Raw genomic sequence first — 23,825 nt, 5'->3', positions numbered from 1 at the left:
TTTGTGGTGCTTTCGCTGTAAAGCCTATTTGGAATCGGACACTTTGGTGGGATTAACAACAAGATTACCTTTAAAATGGTATAAGATACATGTATGTTTGAGGAATTTTAATTTTGAGATTTCTGTTGTTTTAATTTGGCGCCCTGCACTTTCAATGCCTGTTGTCATATCATCCCGTTAATGGGATTGCAGCCATATTAATGAGAAGCATCAGTGAGAGAGACAACCCTACTCTGTGCCTTGTTAAAGTGAGTGAGGAGTTACAATGCCTCCTGGTCTTATCATCAACAAGTTGTGACTATATTGGTGTCCCATGAACACTAATGAGGCGTAATTGGTGTGTAAAACAGTGTTTGTGTTTACACTTCATTACATGTTGATTGTGTTAGACTACCAGAAATGAAATAGGTGTTTCACTATAGAGATCAACCCTGACAATTCTGATCAATGATTGCTAGGTTTAATATCTTATTTATTTAAGTTTTGAAAACAAAGGAAATGAATACAGAGATAATCAAATCAATTACAATCTAAAAATAATAAATATATTCAATAACCCCCCTATTTTTTCGAAATAGTCATCAGTATTTTACTTAATTGCTATCTATGTACAGTCAAAATGATAGCTATTGTTATTAAAAGATCAATCATATCAAATCCTTATCATGGAGGTGATTATCATGTCATAGAATGTGTGACTGCACGGTATTGGCACTAGTTTACGTTACATGTTATAGTGGAATGAGAAGTTGACTGCCCAGTACAATAAAATAAGATGGTTTGTGGCTCTATATTAAAATACTGTATGTCATCAAGCACAGAAAGGACATAACAAATACAGACAATACAAAAATAGAAAAAGTGCAATTCATCTGTGATTTTATAATGATTCAACTTGACACTATATACACTATTCACACTCTAACCTGAAATCCAACATGTTTGGCTTATTGAAGAGAGTTCAATACATCATATATTGAGGTTATGTTGAATGATAGAGAAGTGATCAGCCTAACACGCTAATTCAAAAATAATCCAAATAGATTTAGCTCAATATGCAAACTACAGACCAATTGTATTATTGAATGTAGACGTCAATGAACATGCTCATCAATGCATCATACTCGAACAATGTTTTAGCTGAAGCCAAGCGTTTTGCATAAGAAGGGGTCCAGTTCAACCAGAATGGTTTTCATTATTAAACATGAAACGTCTCCTTTCCTCAGCACCATGTCAATGACTTCCCGGGCCTTCTCTGCCCTCTCAGGAATCACTTTTACTGTCTCCATTTCATGGTTATTAATCACTTTTTGTTGCAGAAGTCCATCCAGCAGATCGTCAACAACCGACTTTGACACACGATCCACAAAGTCCTTTCGTACAGAATGCAGTTGCTTCTCTGCAGAATCACTGTGACTGTTCTCAGCCTGATCCCTTCCCACTAACACAGCACCTGGGAGTCGGGAAAACAAAGACATGAACCTCTGTATACAATTATGTATACTGTGCAACACCAGTGTTTGCGAGCACGGTGCAGCAGGAGATAATCCCTTCTATGTCCCTTCTAACATCACTAATCCATCCACATCACAGATGAGTCCACAGTAAAGTGGGAATGGTGGTTGGATGGGATTAAAGAAAACCTTCTCATATACAGGCCTTGAGGTCCCAAACACAGCTGGATTTCATCTTTCATCTTAGAACTAATTTAGATATCGGGCACCTTTACCATGTTCAGTTGAGTTTATGTTTGCTAATGTAAAAAAAAAAAAAAAGGAAAACAAAAAATGTGTGTTCCTTATTTAATGGACAAGTTCAAGTTTCCAAATATGTTTTGTCCTGTAGTGCCCACTGAACACGATGTTAGAGAAATCTCAATGCTAGCCAACCAGTGAGAAAAGACGAACCAGCAGTACTGTGGACATTGTGGCTCAGGTATTTTAAGGTTTTAATTTAAATAATAAATGTATAGTTTTACCTGGCAGAAGGACACGTCCTGCCCACACCTCATCTCCATCAGTCCCTCTTTCCAGAAGTCTCAGCTCTACATGTTCCGTGTCTGAGTTCAGGAACACCTGAAAGGTGGGGTGGTAGTTTGGACCATAGTCCCAGTAAATCTGAATACGCTGAAACACAAAGTGACAGTAGATTAGACTACATTGTAAATTGTACTTGTGCTGTTATCAAACCTTTTCCTTGTATCTCAGACACACCACAATGATGAACAGCTAAAGAGCAGCGTGTGGCCGTCCTATCGTTTGGTGTCGCTGCTGTGTTAAAACATATTCAGGTCAAAGGCACTCGGCCTTTGAATCCGTTGCTCTGGTGTTTTTCCTATATTAGGAGAGGAGCAATAACCACTAAGTTGTATAGAACTGTGGTTCCCAAACTTTTTATAGTCCCGTACCCCTTCAAACATTCAACCTCCAGCTGCGTACCCCCTCTAGCACCAGGGTCAGCACACTCTCAAATGTTGTTTTTTGCCATCATTGTAAGCCTGCCACAGACACACTATGCAATACAATACGTTTATTAAACGTAAGAATGAGTGTGAGTTTGTGTCACAACCCGGCTTGTGGGAAGTGACAAAGAGCCCTTGTAGAACTAGGGCACAAATAATAATATAATGATAATCAATAATTTTGCTCTTTATTTAGCCATCTTAAATATAAAACTTTATTTGTTCATCGGAAATGGTGAATAACTCACCACAGGTTAATGAGAAGGGTGTGCTTGATAGGATGCACATAACTCTGTAATGTTGGGTTGTATTGGAGAGAGTCTCAGTGTTACATCATTTTCCACACACCATCTGTGCCTGTACTTAGTTTTCATGCTAGTGAGGGCTGAGAATCCACTCTCACATAGGTATGTGGTTGCAAAGGGCATCAGTGTCTTAACAGTGCGATTTGCCAAGGCAGGATACTCTGAGCGCAGCCCAATCCAGAAATCTGGCAGTGGCTTCTGATTAAATTCAATTTTCACAGAACCGCTTGATGCACCGCTTGATGCAGATATCGGTAATTGGACTGGAGGCAGGGCATGAAAGGGACAACGAATCCAGTTGTTTGTGTCATCCGTTTCGGGAAAGGACCTGCGTAATTGCGCACCCAACTCACTCAGGTGCTTTGCTATATCACATTTGACATTGTCCGTAAGCTTGAGTACATTTGCACACAAAAATCATACAATGATGGAAAGATCTGTGTGTTGTCCTTCTTAATGCAGACAAAGAGCTCCAACTTCTTAAACATAGCCTCAATTTTGTCCCACAAATTGAATATACTGTAGTTGCAGAGAGTCCTTGTAATCCTAGATTCAGATCCTTCAGGCGAGAAAAAACATCCCCCAGATAGGCCTGTCGTTTGAAAAACTCGTCATCATGCAAGCGGTCAGACAAGTGAAAATTATGGTCAGTAAAGAAAACTTTAGGCTCGTCTCCCAATAAAAAAAATTTGTCAATACTTTGTCCGTTGATAACCAGCGCACTTCTGTATGTTGTAAAAGCGTTACATGGTCGCTGCCCATATCATTGCATAGTGCAGAAAATACATGAGAGTTCAGGGGCCTTGCTTTAACAAAGTTAACCATTTTCACTGTAGTGTCCAAAACGTCTTTCAAGCTGCCAGGCATTCCTTTGGCAGCAAGAAACTCTTGGTGGATGCTGAAGTGTACCCAAGTGGCGTTGGGAGGAACTGCTTGCACACGCCTTACCACTCCACTATGTCTGCCTGTCATGGCTTTTGCTCCATCATTACAGATACCAACACATCTTGACCACCAAAGTCCATTTGATGCCACAAAGCTGTCCAGTATTTAAAAAATATCCTCTCCTGTTGTCCTGGTTTCCAGCGGTTTGTAGAAGAGGATGTCTTCCTTAATTGACCCCCCGTAAACGTAACGGACATATACCAGGAGCTGTGCCAGGCCCGCCACGTCTGTTGACTCATCCAGCTGTAACGCATAGAATTCACTGGCTTGTATGCGAAGCAGTAATTGTTTCAAAACATCTCTTGCCATGTCACTGATGCGCCATTAAACAGTGTTGTTTGACGAAAGGTATTGTCTGTATAGTTTTATTTGTCCTTTTCCCCCAGCATTGTCCCAGCCATATCTGCGGCAGCAGGAAGAAGTAAGTCCTCCACAATAGTATGGGGCTTGCCTGTCCTAGCCACTCGGTAGCTCACCATATGAGACGCTTCTAGCCCCTTCTTATTAATGGTATCTGTTGCTTTTATACATGTCTTACTCATCTTAATTCTCGCAAAGAAAAGTCCTGTGGCTTATTTTTGAAATTGGCATGTTTTGTTTCTAAATGTCTGAGCAAGAGTGAAGGTTTCATCGCATTGTGAGATAGTACTTTTGAGGAAAGACACTACTCCCAATATAAGTGAACACCAAATCAATGTAGTTCTCATCATATTTGCGCCTCTTCGATGGCCCAATGTCCCTGTCTGTTGTTCGGTGCTTTCCCAGGTAAGGGGGCAGCAGCTCTTCGGCTGCATCAGATTCACAACTGTCAGTGTCCATGCTAGCTGGGCTAACAACAAATGCAGAATTACTGATGCTAGCATTGGATGTGCTCGTGGAAGCAGAACAACTTGTCGTCGACAGGTGCAGGTGTAGTACTGCTGGTAGTAGCAGTACTACCAGTAGAGCTGGTATGTGTCTCTATGGATGCGGGCCTTACTTTTTTAAACCATTTATCAATTTTCGCGCAAACGGAATGAGCAGCAGCTACGTTTGGCTACATATGGACCGTTAGTGGAATTCCCGTGAGAGAGTAACGGTTAATGTGATTGGATGTTAATTATTTGACTAGGCTACCTGTATTTGACATTATGTTATTTCGCTGAACACTAGATGGTTTAATGCAATTTTTGGCAGTGAAACAAGGCCACTCAGGCGAGAAAAAATATATATAAACTCACCCAAATGTTGGAAAATATAAATGGACTGTTTGAAAATGTGAAGATTTTTTTATTTTTATGTGAATCACATTTTTATTTGACGTACACCCAACGGCATTGCGCGTACCCCAGTTTTGGAATACCTGGTATAGAACAAGCAGTCTATACAACTTATAGGTTACGTGACACCTCAGCAAAGTGAGGTAATTATTAGCATGGAATGTACAATGTTTAGTTATCAGTGTACAAAGAGTTGGCCGCAGGCATAAGACCCAAGCAACTTACTGTTGAGAGTTAAAATAGTAGAATACACAAGGTGCAAGTTCGAAATGTGGTTGCGCATCAGCAATTTCTCTTCTGTCAGTCACTGACAGTCACTCAATTAGCCATGTCAGCTAACAATTTTTAGACTGGTAAATATCCAGCTATCGAAACTTGTTTTAATCATGGCCGAATACCGACCGTTCACGAAGGGCACACGCCCAGGAGCTCTGACCTCTAGGAGGCCCCCATTGATTTAGATAGTCCCTCTCACTCAGATATCATAAACATTGTATAAGTCATGGCAAAATGGGTAGAATTGCAGGAAATTAGCCGTAAAACTGAAAAATTATTCTCTCTGACCCTTAGCAAAATGAGTATAATTGCATGAAATAAAATGTATCTCCAGCCCATAGCAAAATGTGCAAAATTGCAGGAAATTAATTTAGTGTAAATTTCTCTCCGCCGTTATGAGGGGGGCCACTAAAATGTTCTGCCCACCAGAGCCTGGTTCGTCTCTAGGTTTCTTCCTAGGTTCCTGCTTTTCTAGGGAGTTTTTCCCAGTCACCGTGTATCTACATTTGGGGTTTGAGGCTGGGTTTCTGTATAGCACTTTGTGACATCGGCTGATGTAAAAAGGCTTTATAAATACATTTGAGTGATTGATTGATTGATTGATTGATAGGTGGGTGGGCGGGGGGAGCCGGCCATGAGTGTACATCTGGCACAATGTGATGTCATCATCACTATGTGACATCATCATCAGTATGTGACATAATCACTATGCGACATCATCATCAGTATGTGACATCATCAGTAAACAACATCATTCAGAGTCTACCTTAGCTTTAGGGTAGATGTCCTGTATCTTCTTCAGATCACAGGAGAGACTGTATTTTCCCCCTCGACTTAGAGTGCAGTCCGAACAGACCGGTATGTAAGTGTTCCCTGTTTGTTGTTGCTTCACCTGCCACAGAATAACAGATGATTATCAATGAGGACATGAAGACCTAAAGGGGAAATTGAACACTACCTAAATGTTTTGTCTTGAACCATGTTTTAAGAAGAAAAAAAAGCTTTTTGAAGTTGAACAAAGTTACACATTTCCTGTCAAAAGGAAAGCCACATACAGTTGAAGTCGGAAGTTTACATACACCTTAGCCAAATACATTTAAACTCTGTTTTTCACAATTCCTGACATTTAATCCTAGTAAATATTCCCTGTCTTAGGTCAGTTCGGATCACCACTTTATTTTAAGAATGTGAAATGTCAGAATAATAGTAGAGAGAATTATTTATTTCAGCTTTTATTTCTTTCATCACATTCCCAGTGGATTTACATACACTCAATTAGTATTTGATAGCATTGCCTTGTAATTGTTTAACTTCCGTCAAAAGTTTTGGGTAACCTTCCACAAGCTTCCCACAATAAGTTGGGTGAATTTTGGCCCATTCCTCCTGACAGAGCTGGTGTAACTGAGTCACGTTTGTAGGCCTCCTTGCTCGCACACGCTTTTTCAGTTCTGACCACAAATTTTCTATAGGATTGAGGTCAGGGCTTTGTGATGGCCACTCCAATAACTTGACTTTGTTGTCCTTAAGGCATTTTGCCACAACTTTGGAAGTATGCTTGGGGTCATTGTCCATTTGGAAGACCCATTTGCGACCAAGCTTTAACTTCCTGACTGATGTCTTGAGATGTTGCTTCAATATATCCACATAATTTTCCACCCTCATGATGCCATCTATTTTGTGAAGTGCACCAGTCCCTCCTGCAGCAAAGCACCCCCACAACATGATGCTGCCACCCCCATGCTTCACGGTTGGGATGGTGTTCTTCGGCTTGCAAGCCTTCCCCTTTTTCCTCCAAACATAACGATGGTCATTATGGTCAAACAGTTCGATTTTTGTTTCATCAGACCAGAGGACATACAGTATCTCCAAAAAGTATGATTTCTGTCCCCATGTGCAGTTGCAAACCGTAGTCTGGCTTTTTTTATGGCGGTTTTGGAGTAGTGGCTTCTTCCTTGCTGAGCGGCCTTTCAGGTTATGTCGATATAGGACTCCTTTTACTGTGGATATAGATACTTTTGTACCTGTTTTCTCCAGCATCTTCACAGGGTCCTTTGCTGTTGTTCTGAGATTGATTTTCACTTTTCGCACCAAAGTACGTTCATCTCTAGGGGACAGAACACATCTCCTTCCTGAGCAGTATGACAGCTGCGTGGTGCCATGGTGTTTATACTTGCGTACTATTGTTTTTACAGATGAACGTGGTACCTTCAGGCGTTTGGAAATTGCTCCCAGGGATGAACCAGACTTGTGAAGGTCTACAATTTTTTTTCTGAGGTCTTGGCTGATTTCTTTAGATTTTCCCATAATGTCAAGCAAAGAGGCACTGAGTTTGAAGGTAGGCCTTGAAAGACATCCACAGGTACACCTCAAATGATGTTAAAAAAGCCATGACATCTTTTTCTGGAATTTTCCAAGCTGTTTAAATGCACAGTCAACTTAGTGTATGTAAACTTCTGACCCCCTGGAATTGTGATACAGTGAATTATAAGTGAAATAATCTGTCTGTAAACAATTGTTGGAAAAATGACTTGTGTCATGTACAAAGTAGATATCCTAACCGACTTGCCAAAACTATAGTTTGTTAACAAGAAATTTGTGGAGTGGTTGAAAAACGAATTTAAATTACTCCAACCTAAGTGAATGTAAACTTCCGACTTCAACTGTATAAAAAAAAATGTATTTTTTTATGATTTCATTATTTTTTGCAGACATTTTTAGGTAAGTACCACAGTTCTAAAATACATGACAAGACATGTTTTGGATAGCGCATGGATTTGGACTGTACCTCATTAAGGGGCACATTCGATGGCAGGACGATTACATTCAGAACTGACTGAGGATGGCCGAATGATTGGAGGAAAGGCAGCACCTGTCCCTTGATCGAGAGGAAGGATCTAAACATTCTGACCAGGCCCCATAAGGAGAGGTCTGTGATGTTCACCACTACGTGTGTGTCAGTCACCCTCAGTGGTGGTAAAACCTCCACACTGTCACCAGTAACATGGGCCACAGACAGGATATCAAGACCCTCTCCTACAAAACAAATATATCTTACTCATCCACTGTCATTTGGCTGTTGTATTGGTCATCTTGATGATAGTTGTGAGTGGTGTGTAACTCACCAGAGAGAATCTCACAGTGTGGGAGCTGTAGCTGACAGATAGACCCCTGATGACACTCAATACTGAACAGCGGTCCTGCAGGAGTCTGGCCTGTGGAGTGCAGGAGATTCTCATCCCATTGGACAGTTCTGTACAGCACTTCCCCCTCCCCCTTCATCAGAAACACCAGCCCTGTCAAACTGCACTGGAACAGACCTGCATGGGAGCACTGGAGCCTGGAGCACATAGGACAATTATTAGTTACAATAATTAACACAAATTCTCTGAATCAAATGTATTAATGTTATCAGCAATACATTGTTACCTGCATGATGTTTCTGTAAATCCTGTGGATGTTTCAGGTGTTAATTTTGTCACAACAGCAAGTGTCTGAAATGCAGATAGAAAGCACCAAATCAGCAGTCTTATAGAAACAACTAGACAACCTTCGATCTGCCCTGCAGCCCTCTTAAAGGCGCAATCTGCAGTTGAAATAATAACAAATCTCTTTCCCCACCACTGTTTCGGTAAAAAGCTAAGGGACGAGGCTGGAGAAATGTAACCACTCGTTAATTCATAGACAGAGCTATGGATGCAAGGACTGACCATCCATGATATCAAAATTATTGTTTCAACCATGCTTTGAGGCTTTACAGTGTTTGTTTACATTTATTTTGTTTATAAACATTGGAGTAAAACAAGCTTATATTTTGGGTTCTGATGGAGTATTACAGTTGATCTAAGCTCATGAGGCATTTCTAAGTTATATTCGTTAAGACACAATGGCTACATATCATTAATTTATAGTATGTAAAAAAAAAATCTATGTACTGTAGCATCTGCAGATTAACCCTTTAAAGTGATAGTTCACTACAAAATGTTTGTCCGATATTTCAAGATCTGAAACGTGGTCTAATGTCAACATGATGATAGTTGTGAGTGGTCCCGAGTGGTGCTCAGGACCTGAAACGTGGTCTAATGTTAACATGATGATAGTTGTGAGTGGTCCCGAGTGGCGCTCAGGACCTGAAACGTGGTCTAATGTTAACATGATGATAGTTGTAAGTGCTCCCGACTGGCGCAGCGGTCTAAGGCACTGTATCTCAGTGCTCGAGGTGTCACTACAGACCCTGGTTCGTTTGCAGGCTGTATCACAACCGGCCGTGATTGGGAGTCCCATAGGCGGCGCACAATTGGCCCAGCGTCGTCCGGGTTTGGGTTAAATAAAAACATTTTAAAAATAAATTGACTTGAGCAGATCCAACTACATGCCTGAATACCATATGAAAGGAATCGACATCTATAATTATGAATTAAGTGGCTTATTTTATTATTATTAATTATTGAGGCATATAGCTGGATCTATTCTACACAACTGAGGGATACAAACTCGACATTACACAACATTTGAGGAGTGAAAACATTTAAGTACTTTAAAATACTGACTGTCCTACAATACTCAAACTGTGAGTATTGAGAATCTTTAATAGAGTTGAACTGAAACACTGAGGCAATGATGATATACTCTACTTACATGTTCCGCTGGTGTAGATGTAGAGCTGTGTTCAGATTCAGGGTTTGATGTGTCACTGGTACATGGATTCTTCTGACTACAAAATATTCTTCTGAGTACAAAACTATATTCAGAGAACAGGGTAAGTCGCTCTGGATAAGAGCGTCTGCTAAATGACTTAAATGTAATGTAAATGTTAGTTAGGGCAGGGAGATAGAGAATGAGTGTATCCATTGTTGCATGCTACAATAGAAAACTGACAGAGATGAAGAAAGCTCTGAAGGTTTCCGCTAATGCAACAGTAGCCTTGATGTCAACCTCCCCACTCTTGCATCTTCAGTACATTTTTCAGCATTTTTGTTAATATTCACTACCGGTCAAAAGTTTTAGAACACCTTCTCATTCCAAGGTTTTTATTTATTTATACTATTTTCGAATAATAGTGAAGACATCAAAACTATGAAATAACTGATATGGAATCATGTAGTAACCAAAAAAGTGTTAAGCAAATTAAAATATATTTTATTTCCTGTGGCGGTCCTCAAGAGGGCCAGTTTCATCATAGCGCTTGATGGTTTTTGCGACTGCACTTGAAGAAACTTTCAAAGTTCTTTAAATGTTCCGTATTGACTGACCTTCATGTCTTAAAGTAATGATGGACTGTCGTTTCTCTTTGCTTACTTGAGCTGTTCTTGCCATAATATGGACTTGGTCTTTTATCAAATAGGGCTTTCTTCTGTATACCCCCCTTACCTTGTCACATCACATCTGATTGGCTCAAACACATCAAGAAGGAAATAAATTCCATAAATTAACTTAAGAAGGCAAACCTGTTAATTGAATTGCATTCCAGGTGACTACTTCATGAAGCTGGTCGAGAGAATGCCAAGAGTGTGCAAAGCTGTCATCAAGGCAAGGGGTGGCTATTTGAAGAATCTCAAATATAAAATATATTTTGATTTGTTTAATGCTTTTTTGGTTACTACATGTGTTATTTCATAGTTTATGTCTTTGCTATTATTCTACAATGTAGAAAATAGTAAAAATAAAGAAAAACCCTTGAATGAGTAGGTGTTCTAAAACTTCTCACCGGTAGTGTACATTGACATGCTACTAGTGTGTATGTGCAATAATGTGTGAATGTGTACAGCTTGTTACATCCTCAGTAGATCTGATTATTATAGAAAACATTTTGTGAGGGAGAAGCGGAGCCTCAGACAACAGTGCCTACCTCATGAAATCCAAGCTGAATTTTTCTATAGAACTCTTTGATCCAGAGTTGTGCTCACATACTGGTTCTGATGTCTGGGAGCTGTACACAGAGCTTCTCAGAGACTGGGTATCAGATATGTCATCTCCAGGTACTGGACAACATCACAACAAGAGAACTATAATACTTAGATTAGGCTTAAGTACTCTACAATCCATTACTTTTTCTTGCTTGGTGAATGATAAAATGATAAACGCATTCAACACTTTATTTTTATAACTGTATTCTCAGGGAAGAATCGTAACATCCTACCCACTAGCCTCAGCAGAGATTCAGCCACAGATCCAAACCCAGACATCTGTTCTGAACCATCATATCCAGTCTCAGGTCTGCTGCCTCCACTCACTGTAGAACAAAACAATGCTTGCATCATGTAGATAACCTCCTAGAGTCGATTGCTAAGTTACTTAATAACAAACAAATCCCCATCAATTTCCTCTCTCCCAATGTCTTAGATTCTAAATAAATAAGCAATGCTGATATCTACACTATGATGGTGGTTGGTTCAGTTTCATGAATAATGTTAATAACAGAAGGAAAGTGGTCTCTAGCATTTTGTTTAATTTTGCTTAAATGTTATCTTGCAATGTAAGTTAAATAACAAAAAAATCACCATCAAAATCCATCAGTTTAAGCTAGATACACTACCGTTCAAAAGTTTGGGGTCAACACCAGTCTCAACGTCAACAGTGAATAGGCGACTCCGGGATGCTGGCCTTCTAGGCAGAGTTGCAAAGAAAAAGCCCTATCTCAGACTGGCCAATAAAAAGAAAAGATTACGATGGCAAAAGAACACAGACACTGGACAGAGGAACTCTGCATAGAAGGCCAGCATCCTGGAGTCGCCTCTTCACTGTTGACGTTGAGACTGGTGTTTTGCGGGTACTATTTAATGAAGCTGCCAGTTGAGGACTTGTGAGGCGTCTGTTTCTCAAACTAGACACTCTAATGTACTTGTCCTCTTGCTCAGTTGTGCACCGGGGTCTCCCACTACTCTTTCTATTCTGGTTAGAGCCAGTTTGCGCTGTTCTGTGAAGAGAGTAGTACACAGCGTTGTACGAGTTCTTCAGTTTCTTGGCAGTTTCTGTAATCGAACCCACAAATGCTGATGCTCCAGATACTCAACTAGTCTAAAGAAGGCCCGTTTTATTGCTTCTTTAATCAGTACAACAGTTTTCAGCTGTGCTAACATAATTGCAAAATGGTTTTCTAATAATCAGTTAGCCTTTTAAAATGATCAACTTGGATTAGCTAACACAACGTGCCATTGGAACACAGGAGTGATGGTTGCTGATAATGGGCCTCTGTACGCCTATGTAACTATTCCATAAAAAATGTGCCTTTCTTTCTAAAACAAGGACATTTCTAAGTGAACCCAAACTTTTGAATGGTAGTGTATCTCTAGAGATATGTTTTGCTTTGGATGCGTCTCAATCCACTACATCCGCCAGTGTCGCACTTCCGCATCTGCGGTGAAAGGTGGCAGAGCTAGAGTGGTGTTTGTCAGACCATGAGACATCCTACCAACCGTTTTGCTCTAGGATCCCCACAAATATCAGGAGAATCATTCGAAGTCAGTACCGTTGATGTGCCAACTTCTGTTTGGTAGTGTCCAAACCGTTTGGGCTACAAACTGGGACCCCACTGTGGAAAGGGGAGATTCTACCAAACATGATGGTGTTCTTTGTTTTACTCTACGACCCCCACAAGTGTGACGGGACTTGTCTGAAGGTAACCGGTACCCGTTTAAAAAAACGATTGGAAGTATGAAGGTAATTTTGTGCCTACCCAAAAAAAGGGGTTAAATATGTGTACAATTTGTTTTAAATATATATTTCTTGAGTTTTTTTATATCTTCTAGATTTAGGACAGACACTTCAACATCTTGTTTCTTATGATTTTCTTATTTTACTGTCCTTTCTGCCATGTATGAAAGTGTTTTTCAATGTGTTTCTATGGGCTTTAGTAGTGAAGGCCAAAATCAATATTTTATAACCAAAAATAATATAGAGATTTTTTTTAATACCTAAAGGGGTCCTAAAATCCTAAATCAAATAGCTAAATGATCCATAGTATGACCATCTTAAAACAATTCCATATGTCAGGTTAGCAGCCCCGGCCCACCTCCCCCAACGTTTTAGACTAAAGAAATAAGCAATACTGATATCTACACTATGATGGTGTTTGGTTCAGGTTTATGAATAATGTTAATAACAGAAGGAAAGTGGACTGTAGCATTTATTTTGTCTTATTTTGTTTAAATGTTATTTATTTTTCCAGTGTGACTGGAATCTTGATTTTTTTTGTATATTTTTTGTAAACATATGTGCACCTCTAAGTTGGTAAACTAACCTTTGTAAATTGAGGGTAGACAAACAAGAACATTGTAGCATGCTTGAGATTTAAAGGTACTGTCAGAGTACCATACTTACTACTCAGAAGAAGAGGGTATATGCTGTGAGCTCCCTTTAATGGCAAAGATGGTTTCTTCCACATCTCCTCAGGTATCCAATTCATTCCTTCTTTATAATCTCTTTCAGGGTTAAACACATCTCCACTGTTGGCTGCCACCAACTCATCTATTTTCTCCAGCAGCTCTGTGACCTGAGTGACGTCACCACTGTTTTTATTGTTGAGGACATGAAATCTGTTCCCACATTTCTCAACAAGCCACTGGAGGGCCTTCCCTTCTCTCTGAATATGCTGCTCAATGGTTTTGTCTCGCAGACAGTCCCCATGGGTGAACAGCACTATAGTGTGACTCCAGACTCTCTCACTGAGAAGCTCCAGGTGGTCCTCTGCAGCATTTGTCTCTTCTTCTTTGAACGAAACGTCCACCCGAATGACCAGGAAGAGAGTGTGGGGTCCTGGGGGACACAAAGACGCACTGAACACAATCTCCTGTTTAACCAGCTCAGGAGTGTCAACCACAGTGACCTGCCTCCCTGCTACTTCTCCCTGTCTCTTCACACACTGAGCGGCTGTCCTCAGGTCAAACTCCTCTCTGCCCAGTATGGTGTTTCCTGCTGAACTCTTCCCAGATCCTCCTCTGTACCCCAGCAGTACAATCCTTAACTCTGAGAGATGGAGGGAGTCACCTGACAGAGAGAGATGTCATTACATTAATGTCATTACATTAAGATATAATGAGGGACCATAGTGGGTTCAATAACATTTACGAGTTGATTTAAAACCTGTTTAACCCTTTATCATGGTTTTTGTCTTGACGGATTTGTCCAAAATCATGTCACATAAAACATTACTTTTCTGTCCTTGCATTTATAGCAGTGTAAGTTGTTGTTATATCATATATTAAGCAATAATTAGTTAAATTAGACTTGAACCCTGTAAGGATCCTGGAAATAGCTTGTGTACAGTTTTTTGTATAGAGAGTGTAACTACCTACATTTTTTGTCTCCTTATATTACGGGGTGAAAACAATTTTTATGGGTACACCAATCAAAAATGACGTATGCGATTGCAAAATCGAATGCTTCTAACCAAAAGAATCACCTTACTTTGATACTTAAAACCTAAATTGATACTGTCATTAATGTGGATGCTGATTTGGTGTCCAGCTGATTAGTTACTCAGTGATATTTTCACACATCATAATATGATCCAGGAAGGAATTTTTAGAATGACAGTCAGGTGACAGCTGTTGTGATAGTGGATGCAATGCAACAACAGTCCAAGTGCTGGACAAAAAGATGTTAGCCAGGAATGTCCAGAATATTTTGGTGTCTCATTCGTTACTCCGGTGAAGATAGTTGTGCCTGGATCCACGTTGGATCTAATATCCCTAGCAAATTGATGTTGATCATCTGTTGTCATCTGCTTGATCTGCCTTTATGATGGCTTGGTAGACAATGGCAAGGGGTGGGGACAGATAAAGAGCATGAAAGACAGAATGGACCCACTACATACAGTTGATAACTATGCTCATGGAAATGCTAATACTTTGCACATGAATGGCTTCTTATTCAATAAGAATTGCAATGTACATATTTACGCTTGTATGGCTTGTTGTCTCTCTCTGTTGAAATCGCCCGGTCCATTTTCTGTGGAGAGTAATTCATCAGAAGTCTCTGGTTGTGTTCCCCAGAAGTCACAATGTCTTTTGTAGCTGGAGCTTCTCAGATTTCTCGGAGTGTCTGTTATAATGGATGGTCGTTTGATAGGGAAATGTTTTTCTCTCGTCTTCGGCCGAGTTTCCTAGACTATTTTACATATACAGCTGCAGACTGTGAATGTGTAGTCTTTAGTTTTGTAGATTTCTTAATCATTTGTAATGTATTCAGCTGGCGCTGCACGTAACTGGTCTATAGAGTGGTAGCCATTTAAATTGCCAATCATTTCAACATGTAGCTACAGCTCCATGCTCTCTGGTCTATAGAGATTTTCTTCTCTGTTGAAAGTTTCGGAGTGTCTAACCATTTCGTACCTTCCAGCTCACGCTGTCGGTCCCGCTGGTCTAATGTTAATTTCGCTAGAAGTGGGGTTTATGCACTCTGGGAAAAGGGGGCATTCCATGACACCGACATAATGTCTGTGCTCACGTGGGTGTGGTCACTGACTAGTTAAGACTTTATATGCAAAACAGTTCTCTCATTTAGAAGGCTAACATCACATTTAATCTTCTCACAAATTGTTTCATATTTAATCATATAAGTTCCCCAACATTTGGATGTGAACCTTGACAACTGGGAAATATACACAGTATATTTATACACAGAGATACAGTTATGTTGTTATACTGTCCTTAGTTACATCAGAAATTAGTAACAAATTCGACAGGATTGTTCTTTAAGTACCCACAGACCATTCCAACTGTTTGGATTACATAAATATTGTTTCATTATTCAACCTTTTGATGTCACATTACTACAACATCTCTCTCTGTTGTAACGAAGGGATTTTTCACTTCCCTTTCATTGTGTGGGATAGAGAGAGTTCCTGCAGGTATTTACGACCGTCATAAAACTGTGGTGGGAGAGAGGGAGGGGGGGGGGGGGGCCCTGGCGCCTATGATCCTCACCCAAAAGGGCAAGTCATGACACTGCGTAAGCACTATATAAGAGAACTAACAGGACTGGCCTGACAGAGCTCCTGACCGACATGTGTACTATGGTGCATTGAGTTTGTAGGAACCTCTCTAGCTTGCTGATAATAAAGAATGATTAATGTAAGATTGTGTCCCTGGTGGTAATTTCCACGACAGTCTCATTAGATTTAACAGAGAAAGCTCAAGATAATGAGTTCATTTTTTTCATATGTGTGCCTCGGATTGGACACCGAGTCTACCTTGCGCAATAGTCTATCCTACACAATTGCGCAACACCCAACGTTCTTCCTATCAATTATTCTGGATATAATGACAACAAATTACATAGTCTAGTGGGCTCATTGACAATATGATCTGGTAATGAAACAACATGACAAATATATTTTGTTTTCTACTGTATGTTACACCTGCCATTTTAAACAATACAAGGGGCTTGAAGTAGCCTAGCCTACTTGAACTTGAATTTGGAGCTCAGAAATTCAAGTACTGGAATAGGCCTACCTTGAAAATCAGACATTTCCTTAATTTGGTGCTTGAAAAGTCCTTGTCATAATTGTAGCCAATTTATAAGTTCTCCTGCTCCCTTATAATTATCTGTGATTTCATTTTTTATCAATTTTTGTGAGCGATTTGGCCACTTTCGTTTCCCTTTCCCTCAGTTTCATTTGAAGGTTGTTGCGTTACTCTGTGGCAGTAAAACCACGTGCATTTATTACGAGGACGACAACATCTAATGTTGGCTTCAACTTGGCTTTCCATACAAATCCTTCCATTAATAAAGGATCCTGAATTTAGTTTACTTTCTTATTATAAAAACAGCAATGGTGAGATTCAAATGGTGAGATTAAAGTTACCACTGTTCATGGATTTATTATGTGTCTGAATCGCCATGCATACATCCAATCTATTTAGTCAGGCAATGTCCACATTATTCTCACATATTTTGGAATGTAATAATAATTTGAACATCAATGCATTGGCAAGGCCTACAAAATTAATTATTCTTCAAGTGGTAATGGCCTACTTTTTTAAATTTTATTTTTTTACACTTTTTGCATGTTGTTTTTTGGGGGGGGGCTTCTACATTACATTACATTACAATTACATAAATTCTACAATTGTATACCATTGACGTCCTTAAAAATTACAGTCAATTGCTTGAAAAAGTCCTTGAAAGTCTTTGAATTTGACTTGCCAATGTCTGTATGAACTCTGCTTAATGGATGTATAGTCCTAGGCCTACGTTGTTGTATTGGTGGAGTTATGGGCTCATTTGCATACATACACATGTGGAACTGCATGAAAATATTTAAATTTTTTGTTTCAAACCATTTTGAAAATTTTAACCCAATGTCACACATTGGCCCCATTATTTATAGAAAGACCTGTATTTCATGCGTAACCCGTACATACGACTAATAAAACTTGAAACTTGAAGCATGCACCCTCAAATGTATTTTGAATGCATAGAAATACGGTTTCAGTCAATTCAATGTTTAGATTGGTTTTGCAACAACACAAGTTCTCTCGCTGTTTTTAAAATCATGGAGTATAAATTCCATCTTTTTTAGCTGGAGCGTGAATGAAACCAGACTAGCTGGATAGTTTTGTATGCAAGTCTATTAGGCAAAATGGCAGCCACAATTATTTTAATTTTTAACTATGAATGTTTTTAGCTCCTAAAAGTTTTATTTGCACGAATGAAGGCTCACATTATTTGTATTTTCATGTGTACATATGAGACTCGACATTTATATGTATTTTAACCTGTTATATTTGAGGAGATTTGTTAGTTAACTGTCAAATTCGAACCGCTAGCTAACTTAACACTAGGTGCTAGCTGGCTAGCCTGCTATTTCACCCAAGCTATTTTTAGCTTCTGTTATTAGCTGGCAATGGTTTTTGTTACATAGAAAATACACATGCCTCTTCTATAACTATTTTTACTGTTACTGTTAGCCTGTATAAAGGGAGAATTTAACGTACTGTTGTAACCTTGCAAAAGTATTCACCCCCCTTGGTGTTTTTCCTATTTTGTTGCATTACAACCTGTAATTTAAATAGATTTTTATTTGGATTTCATGTAATGGACATACACAAAATAGTCCAAATTGGTGAAGTGAAATGAAAAAAATAACATGTTTTTAAAAAATGTTAAAAAATAAAAAACGGAAAAGTGGTGTGTGCATATGTATTCACCTCCTTTGCTATGAAGCCCCTAAATAAGATCTGGTGCAACCAATTACCTTCAGAAGTCACATAATTACTTAAATAAAGTCCACCTGTGTGCAATCTAAGTGTCACATGATCTGTCACATGATCTCTGTATATGATCTCTGTACCTGTTCTGAAAGGCCCCAGAGTCTGCAACACCACTAAGCAAGGGGCACCACCAAGCAAGCGGCACCATGAAGACCAAGGAGCTGTCCAAACAGGTCAGGGACAAAGTTGTGGAGAAGTACAGATCAGGGTTGGGTTATAAAAAAATATCCTAAACTTTGAACATTCCACGGAGCACCATTTAATCCATTATTTAAAAAATTGAAAGAATATGGCACCACAACAAACCTGCCAAGAGAGGGCCACCCACGAAAACTCATGGACCAGGCAAGGAGGGCATTAATCAGAGGCAACAAAGCAACCAAAGATAACCCTGAAGGAGCTGCAAAACTCCACAGCGGAAATTGGAGTATCTGTCCATAGGACCACTTTAAGCCATACACTCCACAGAGCTGGGCTTTACAGAAGAGTGGCCAGAAAAAAAGCCATTGCTTAAAGAAAGAAATAAGCAAACACGTTTGGTGTTCGCCAAAAGGGCATGTGGGAGACTCCCCAAACATATGGAAGAAGGTACTCTGGTCAGATGAGACTAAAATTGAGCTTTTTGGCCATCAAGGAAAACGCTATGTCTGGCACAAACCCAACACCTCTCATCAACCCGAGAACACCATCACCACAGTGAAGCATGGTGGTGGCAGCATCATGCTGTGGGGATGTTTTCATTGGCAGGGACTGGGACACTGGTCAGAATTGAAGGAATGATGGATGGCGCTAAATACAGGGAAATTCTTGAGGGAAACCTGTTTCAGTCTTCCAGAGATTTGAGACTGGGACAGAGGTTCACCTTCCAGCAGGACAATGCCCCTAAGCATACTGCTAAAGCAACACTAGAATGGTATAAGGGGAAACATTTACATGTCTTGGAATGGCCGTGTCAAAGCCCAGACCTCAATCCAATTGAGGATCTGTGGTATGACTTAAAGATGGAACCCATCCAACCTGAAGGAGCTGGAGCAGTTTTGCCTTGAAGAATGGGCAAAAATCCCAGTGGCTAGATGTGCCAAGCTTATAGAGACATATTTGCTGTGATTGCTGCAAAGGGTGGCTCTACAAAGTATTGACCTTGGGGGGGGGGGGGGTGTGGAATAGTTGTGCACGCTCAAGTTTTCTGTTTTGTCTTATTTCTTGTTTGTTTCACACACAAAAAATATTTTGTATCTTCAAAGTGGTAGGCATGTTGTTTAAATCAAATGATACAAATCCCCTAAAAAATCTATTTTAATTCCAGGTTGTAAGGCAACAAAATAGGAAGAATGCCAAGGGGGGTGAATACTTTCGCAAGGCACTGTGGTATGCAGTGGCGAAATGTGACTATGCCTTCAGATGGACCAGAAATTTTCCAACACATTGTATCAAACAAGAAAATAACGGAAAACATATCATCACTTAATGCACCCAACATATCTTTTGTTTTCAGACCATTCTAGGAGGAGCTGTAGTTTTGAATGACACAAACAGACCTGGCTGTGCTCCAGGCTGCCGAACACACAGAAACAGAACCGTCATGGACACAAAATGTGACACACAGCATAAAATAATGCGACCAGCAAAAACAAAAAACACACTGTTTACACAACCTATGGTAGCCTACCACTATCACACTGTTAACAACAACAGTGTCACATCAAAGGTGACAGGCTTCGTACTACCTGTGCATTCCATGGTGCTGAAGGAGAGACAGTGTTGGTCAAACACATAGACACAGCTGATACACAGGCAACAGCAGTCACATACAGCATTGACTATAAGGAATAAGCAGCCCATTCACTCCAGTAGGCCCCATGAAATCAGAACAATACAAAAGCACAACCATTTCATTTCCAAAATGAAATTAACAAACCAGCTATTACTTCCCATTGCAAATATATTGTATCACGTTCATCACACTAACCGGTGATCTAGTGTAAATGCAACGATGTTTCACAGTCATTGTTTTTCTAAGAGATGGCTAACAGCAAGCGAGCTGCAGCAAAAAACTGTGCCACTCACCAGATTATGATAATTTGTAAACTAAGTTTAAAAGTTAATCTTGAAAAGGGTGATGCTAACAAATTAGCACAGACATCAACCTTGAAGTTGATAACAGCTGTCTAGACACATCACTGTTTTTAATGGTGCCACCCATTGCAAGTCAAAATGTGATTGGTTCATTCCACTGTCACGCCAAAATTCTGCTCTAATACGGTTGAATACAGAGCAATAGTAATGGCGTCTTTTTGTTGGCAATATCTCTACCATGGTTCATTGGACATAGCCTATGGCCAAATTAATGTTTTTTTTTAATTCATTTTTATAGGGTTTTTCGATGAATGCTGAAAGTAAGATCTGTGGTAAACACAGGCTTAGGAGATCTTATACGTTTTGTTCGATGAGATAATCTTCATCAGCTAACGTCACATTTTGTGAATTTTGAAGCATTTATGTAGTTTTAAAAAGCACATAAAGGCTTCATAATTTATAAAGGTCATGCAACTGACTGATATTATCTCATAGAACACAATTTATAAGATCTCCTAAATCCGTGTTAATCTTAGTTCGGGTTTATCCCAAAACCCTATTCTTTTCCCAGTCATTTTCACCATAGAAATGGCTGAACGAACCAGAGGTAACTAATATCCGGGTATTAGGACTACAAACTGGCGAGCTCTATGACATAGGCCTTCTGTCCAGCTTCTGAATGCGTAGCCAATGGCTGGCTGTGCTAGCTAGATTTTTCTACCCAGAAACCAACAACGAAAAATCCTGATAGGATATTTTTTTCTCTTCACTATTGTTGGATTCTAGCTTGAAATATACTTATTCATGTTACCATACCAGAATTTATTGATTACTTTACATGTATAAGGAATGTAAATGTTGGGGTCAATGGAGGGTGGATACGAACTAGGTGTATTGAAAGTTACTGAGAGACAAGGGGGAGTGCAGGAAGTTTACATTCTGTCAAAAATGTTATTGTTAAATCTCATGGATCCTAAGGAGGAAGGCAAAGGGCAACAGTCTGGTTTCAGTCACTGATAAGGTAGGCCAGTCATGGATAGGGAGGAGCGAGGAATTCGTCCCGAGGTCAGGTCAGATGAAGTGAGAAGGAACAGTCCTATTACACACATATACTTCCACGCCGGCATGGACACAACATGTGACACACAGCATAAATAATGTGACCAGCAAAACAAAAAACACACTGTTTACACGACCTATGGTAGCCTAACACCACTATCACTTTATTAACAACAACAGTGTCACATCAAACGTGACAGGCTCGTAGTGCGAAAGGACAGCAACCATACTGCCTGTGCACTCCATGGAGAAATACATCTTGTTACAGTAGGTAGTCTAATTCTCAACTGCCTTTATCAATTTTCAATTTTCTTTTTTGCAAGAACCATATACCTTGGGTTGATGGAAGGATGTAGGAGGGAACGTAGTGAACGAGTACAGTATGTAGCTAACTATCTAACAGTAGCTTGCTCTGATTTTCAATGCAATATTCTGTCTTGTAAGTTTTTTATTGAACTGTGCACAAACCTGATTGATGAAGATAGGTGCCTGGCAGAGCATGTGGAGGAGAAACCTTCTGGGAATGTGTGTCTGTGTGGTTCTTTAGATAATGTTTATTATTTCGTTGGTATCACTCTTAAACCTGCCACCATGTTTCCTTCCCAAACTGAGCTAATACATTGAGCAAGCAAATCATTTGATTTTATTTAATAACTGCATTAACTCAGATTAGGGATTCAGTTGAAGTCAGCCTATCGAACTTGCGAAACCCTCAGTTTAATCAGTAGCCCCTCTTCCTCCTCTAACCCCCAGCTAACCCCCCTTCCTCCCCAAACTTGGACAGGTCCATCCCTAATCACTAGTAACCAGGCTGGTCGTAGGAACAGCTCCATCACTTTAAATAAGGATCGCTCATCTCTCAAACTGCCCAAGACATAATCCACAGAGTGGCAACACTGCTATTCACACTTACTGACTACTGGATTAATTATTTCATTAACTATGGAAGCATGTAATACAGGACTATTAAACAGTTGTGTTTTTCATTTCAGAGGGATGAGGGAGAGAGCACTGTGGTTTACAACACACTGGGCCCCAATGACTACACGAGAGACCACAAGGTAACGTTTGTTTATATAATGTAACATGTCTTGTCTTGAAAATGGCCCTCAATAAGTGGTTGTTTGGATTTGATGTGAGATTCTCTGATGTCAACATGTAAAGTGAGGTGTACCGCAGGGCAGGTCTCTAGGCCCTTTAGTCTTTTCTATTTTTACCAATGACAAGCCACTGGCATTAAGCAAAGCACGTGTCCAAGTATGCTGATGATTCAACCATATACGCATCAGCGACCACAGCTAATGAAGTCGCTGAAACCCTTAACAAAGAGTTGCAGTCTGTTTTGGAATGGGCGGCCAGTAATAAACTGGTCGTGAACATCTCTAAAACTACGAGCATTTTATTTGGTACAAATCAGTACCTAACTGCTAGACCTTAGCTGAATCTGGTAATGAATGGTGTGGCTGTTGAACAAGTTGAGCAGACTAAATTACTTGGTGTTACCTTAGATTGTAAACTGTCATGGTCAAAACAAAAACTCCATCCCATGGTCAAAACAATCTAAGGTTTTACAATCTAAGGTAACACCAAGTAATTTAGTCTGCTCAACTTACATTGTACCAACCAAAATGGGTCTTTGACGTTGTAGATTTGTAACTATCTTACGAAAGCTTATGTTGTCAGTTCATCGTAACATTGTTTGGTGGGAGGGATATGTAACCTAAAAACTAGTTGTTATTGGCAGAGAGGTTTGAAACGCTCTTTGTTATTGGTCTATTAACTTATACCGCCTGGTGATGTCGCCAGGCAGGCCAAAACTCCATCCCACCAAAACAGGCAAAAGAAATAAAGAATAAAATGCTGAAATTGATCAGCTTAAATATATAAAACACAAGTTTTTGACTGCACTTACATATGATAAGGCATGCCCTCTACACACACGTACACATGGATTTTGTATTGTAGATATGTGATAGTAGAGTAGTGGCTTAATGTGTTGTGAAAAATGTTATAAAATGTAATGTCTGGAAATATTTTTAACTGTATATAACTGCCTTAATGTTGCTGGACCCCAGGAAGAGTAGCTGCTGCCTTGCCTAGGCAGGTTGTCTTCCTGGTGTCCAGCAAAATTAAGGCAGTTAAAAATATTTCATGACATTACATTTCCTGCCTTGGAGTTAGCCAATGGGGATCCTTAATTAATACAAATACTGCACTGGGTCTTTAAGCAAAT

At 39.8% G+C, this 23,825-nt stretch overlaps 2 protein-coding genes across 2 annotated transcripts; both read right to left on the bottom strand.

Annotated features, from left to right (window-relative positions):
• Positions 1–577: 577 nt before the first annotated feature.
• LOC120059763 (caspase recruitment domain-containing protein 8-like) lies at positions 578–9,003 on the bottom strand. The gene is made up of 6 exons (XM_039008817.1): positions 8,673–9,003; positions 8,369–8,583; positions 8,032–8,279; positions 6,013–6,138; positions 1,979–2,126; positions 578–1,453 (listed from the first exon to the last, which is right to left on the bottom strand). Exons 1-6 carry the CDS (start codon positions 8,984–8,986, stop codon positions 1,137–1,139), a joined length of 1,368 nt encoding a protein of 455 aa, XP_038864745.1. The 5' UTR covers positions 8,987–9,003; the 3' UTR covers positions 578–1,136.
• Positions 9,004–10,949: 1,946 nt separating this feature from the next.
• On the bottom strand, positions 10,950–22,382 carry LOC120059762 (GTPase IMAP family member 9-like). The gene is made up of 3 exons (XM_039008816.1): positions 22,340–22,382; positions 13,563–14,228; positions 10,950–11,475 (listed from the first exon to the last, which is right to left on the bottom strand). Exons 1-3 carry the CDS (start codon positions 22,380–22,382, stop codon positions 11,330–11,332), a joined length of 855 nt encoding a protein of 284 aa, XP_038864744.1. The 3' UTR covers positions 10,950–11,329.
• Between the last annotated feature and the right edge of the window lie 1,443 nt (positions 22,383–23,825).

This window comes from Salvelinus namaycush, chromosome 15 (genome assembly GCF_016432855.1).
Source record: "Salvelinus namaycush isolate Seneca chromosome 15, SaNama_1.0, whole genome shotgun sequence".
In the NCBI taxonomy this organism is placed as follows: Eukaryota; Metazoa; Chordata; class Actinopteri; order Salmoniformes; family Salmonidae; genus Salvelinus; species Salvelinus namaycush.
The sequence above is the reverse complement of the archived record's forward strand: the minus strand, read 5'-3'. Positions and strand labels throughout refer to the sequence as shown.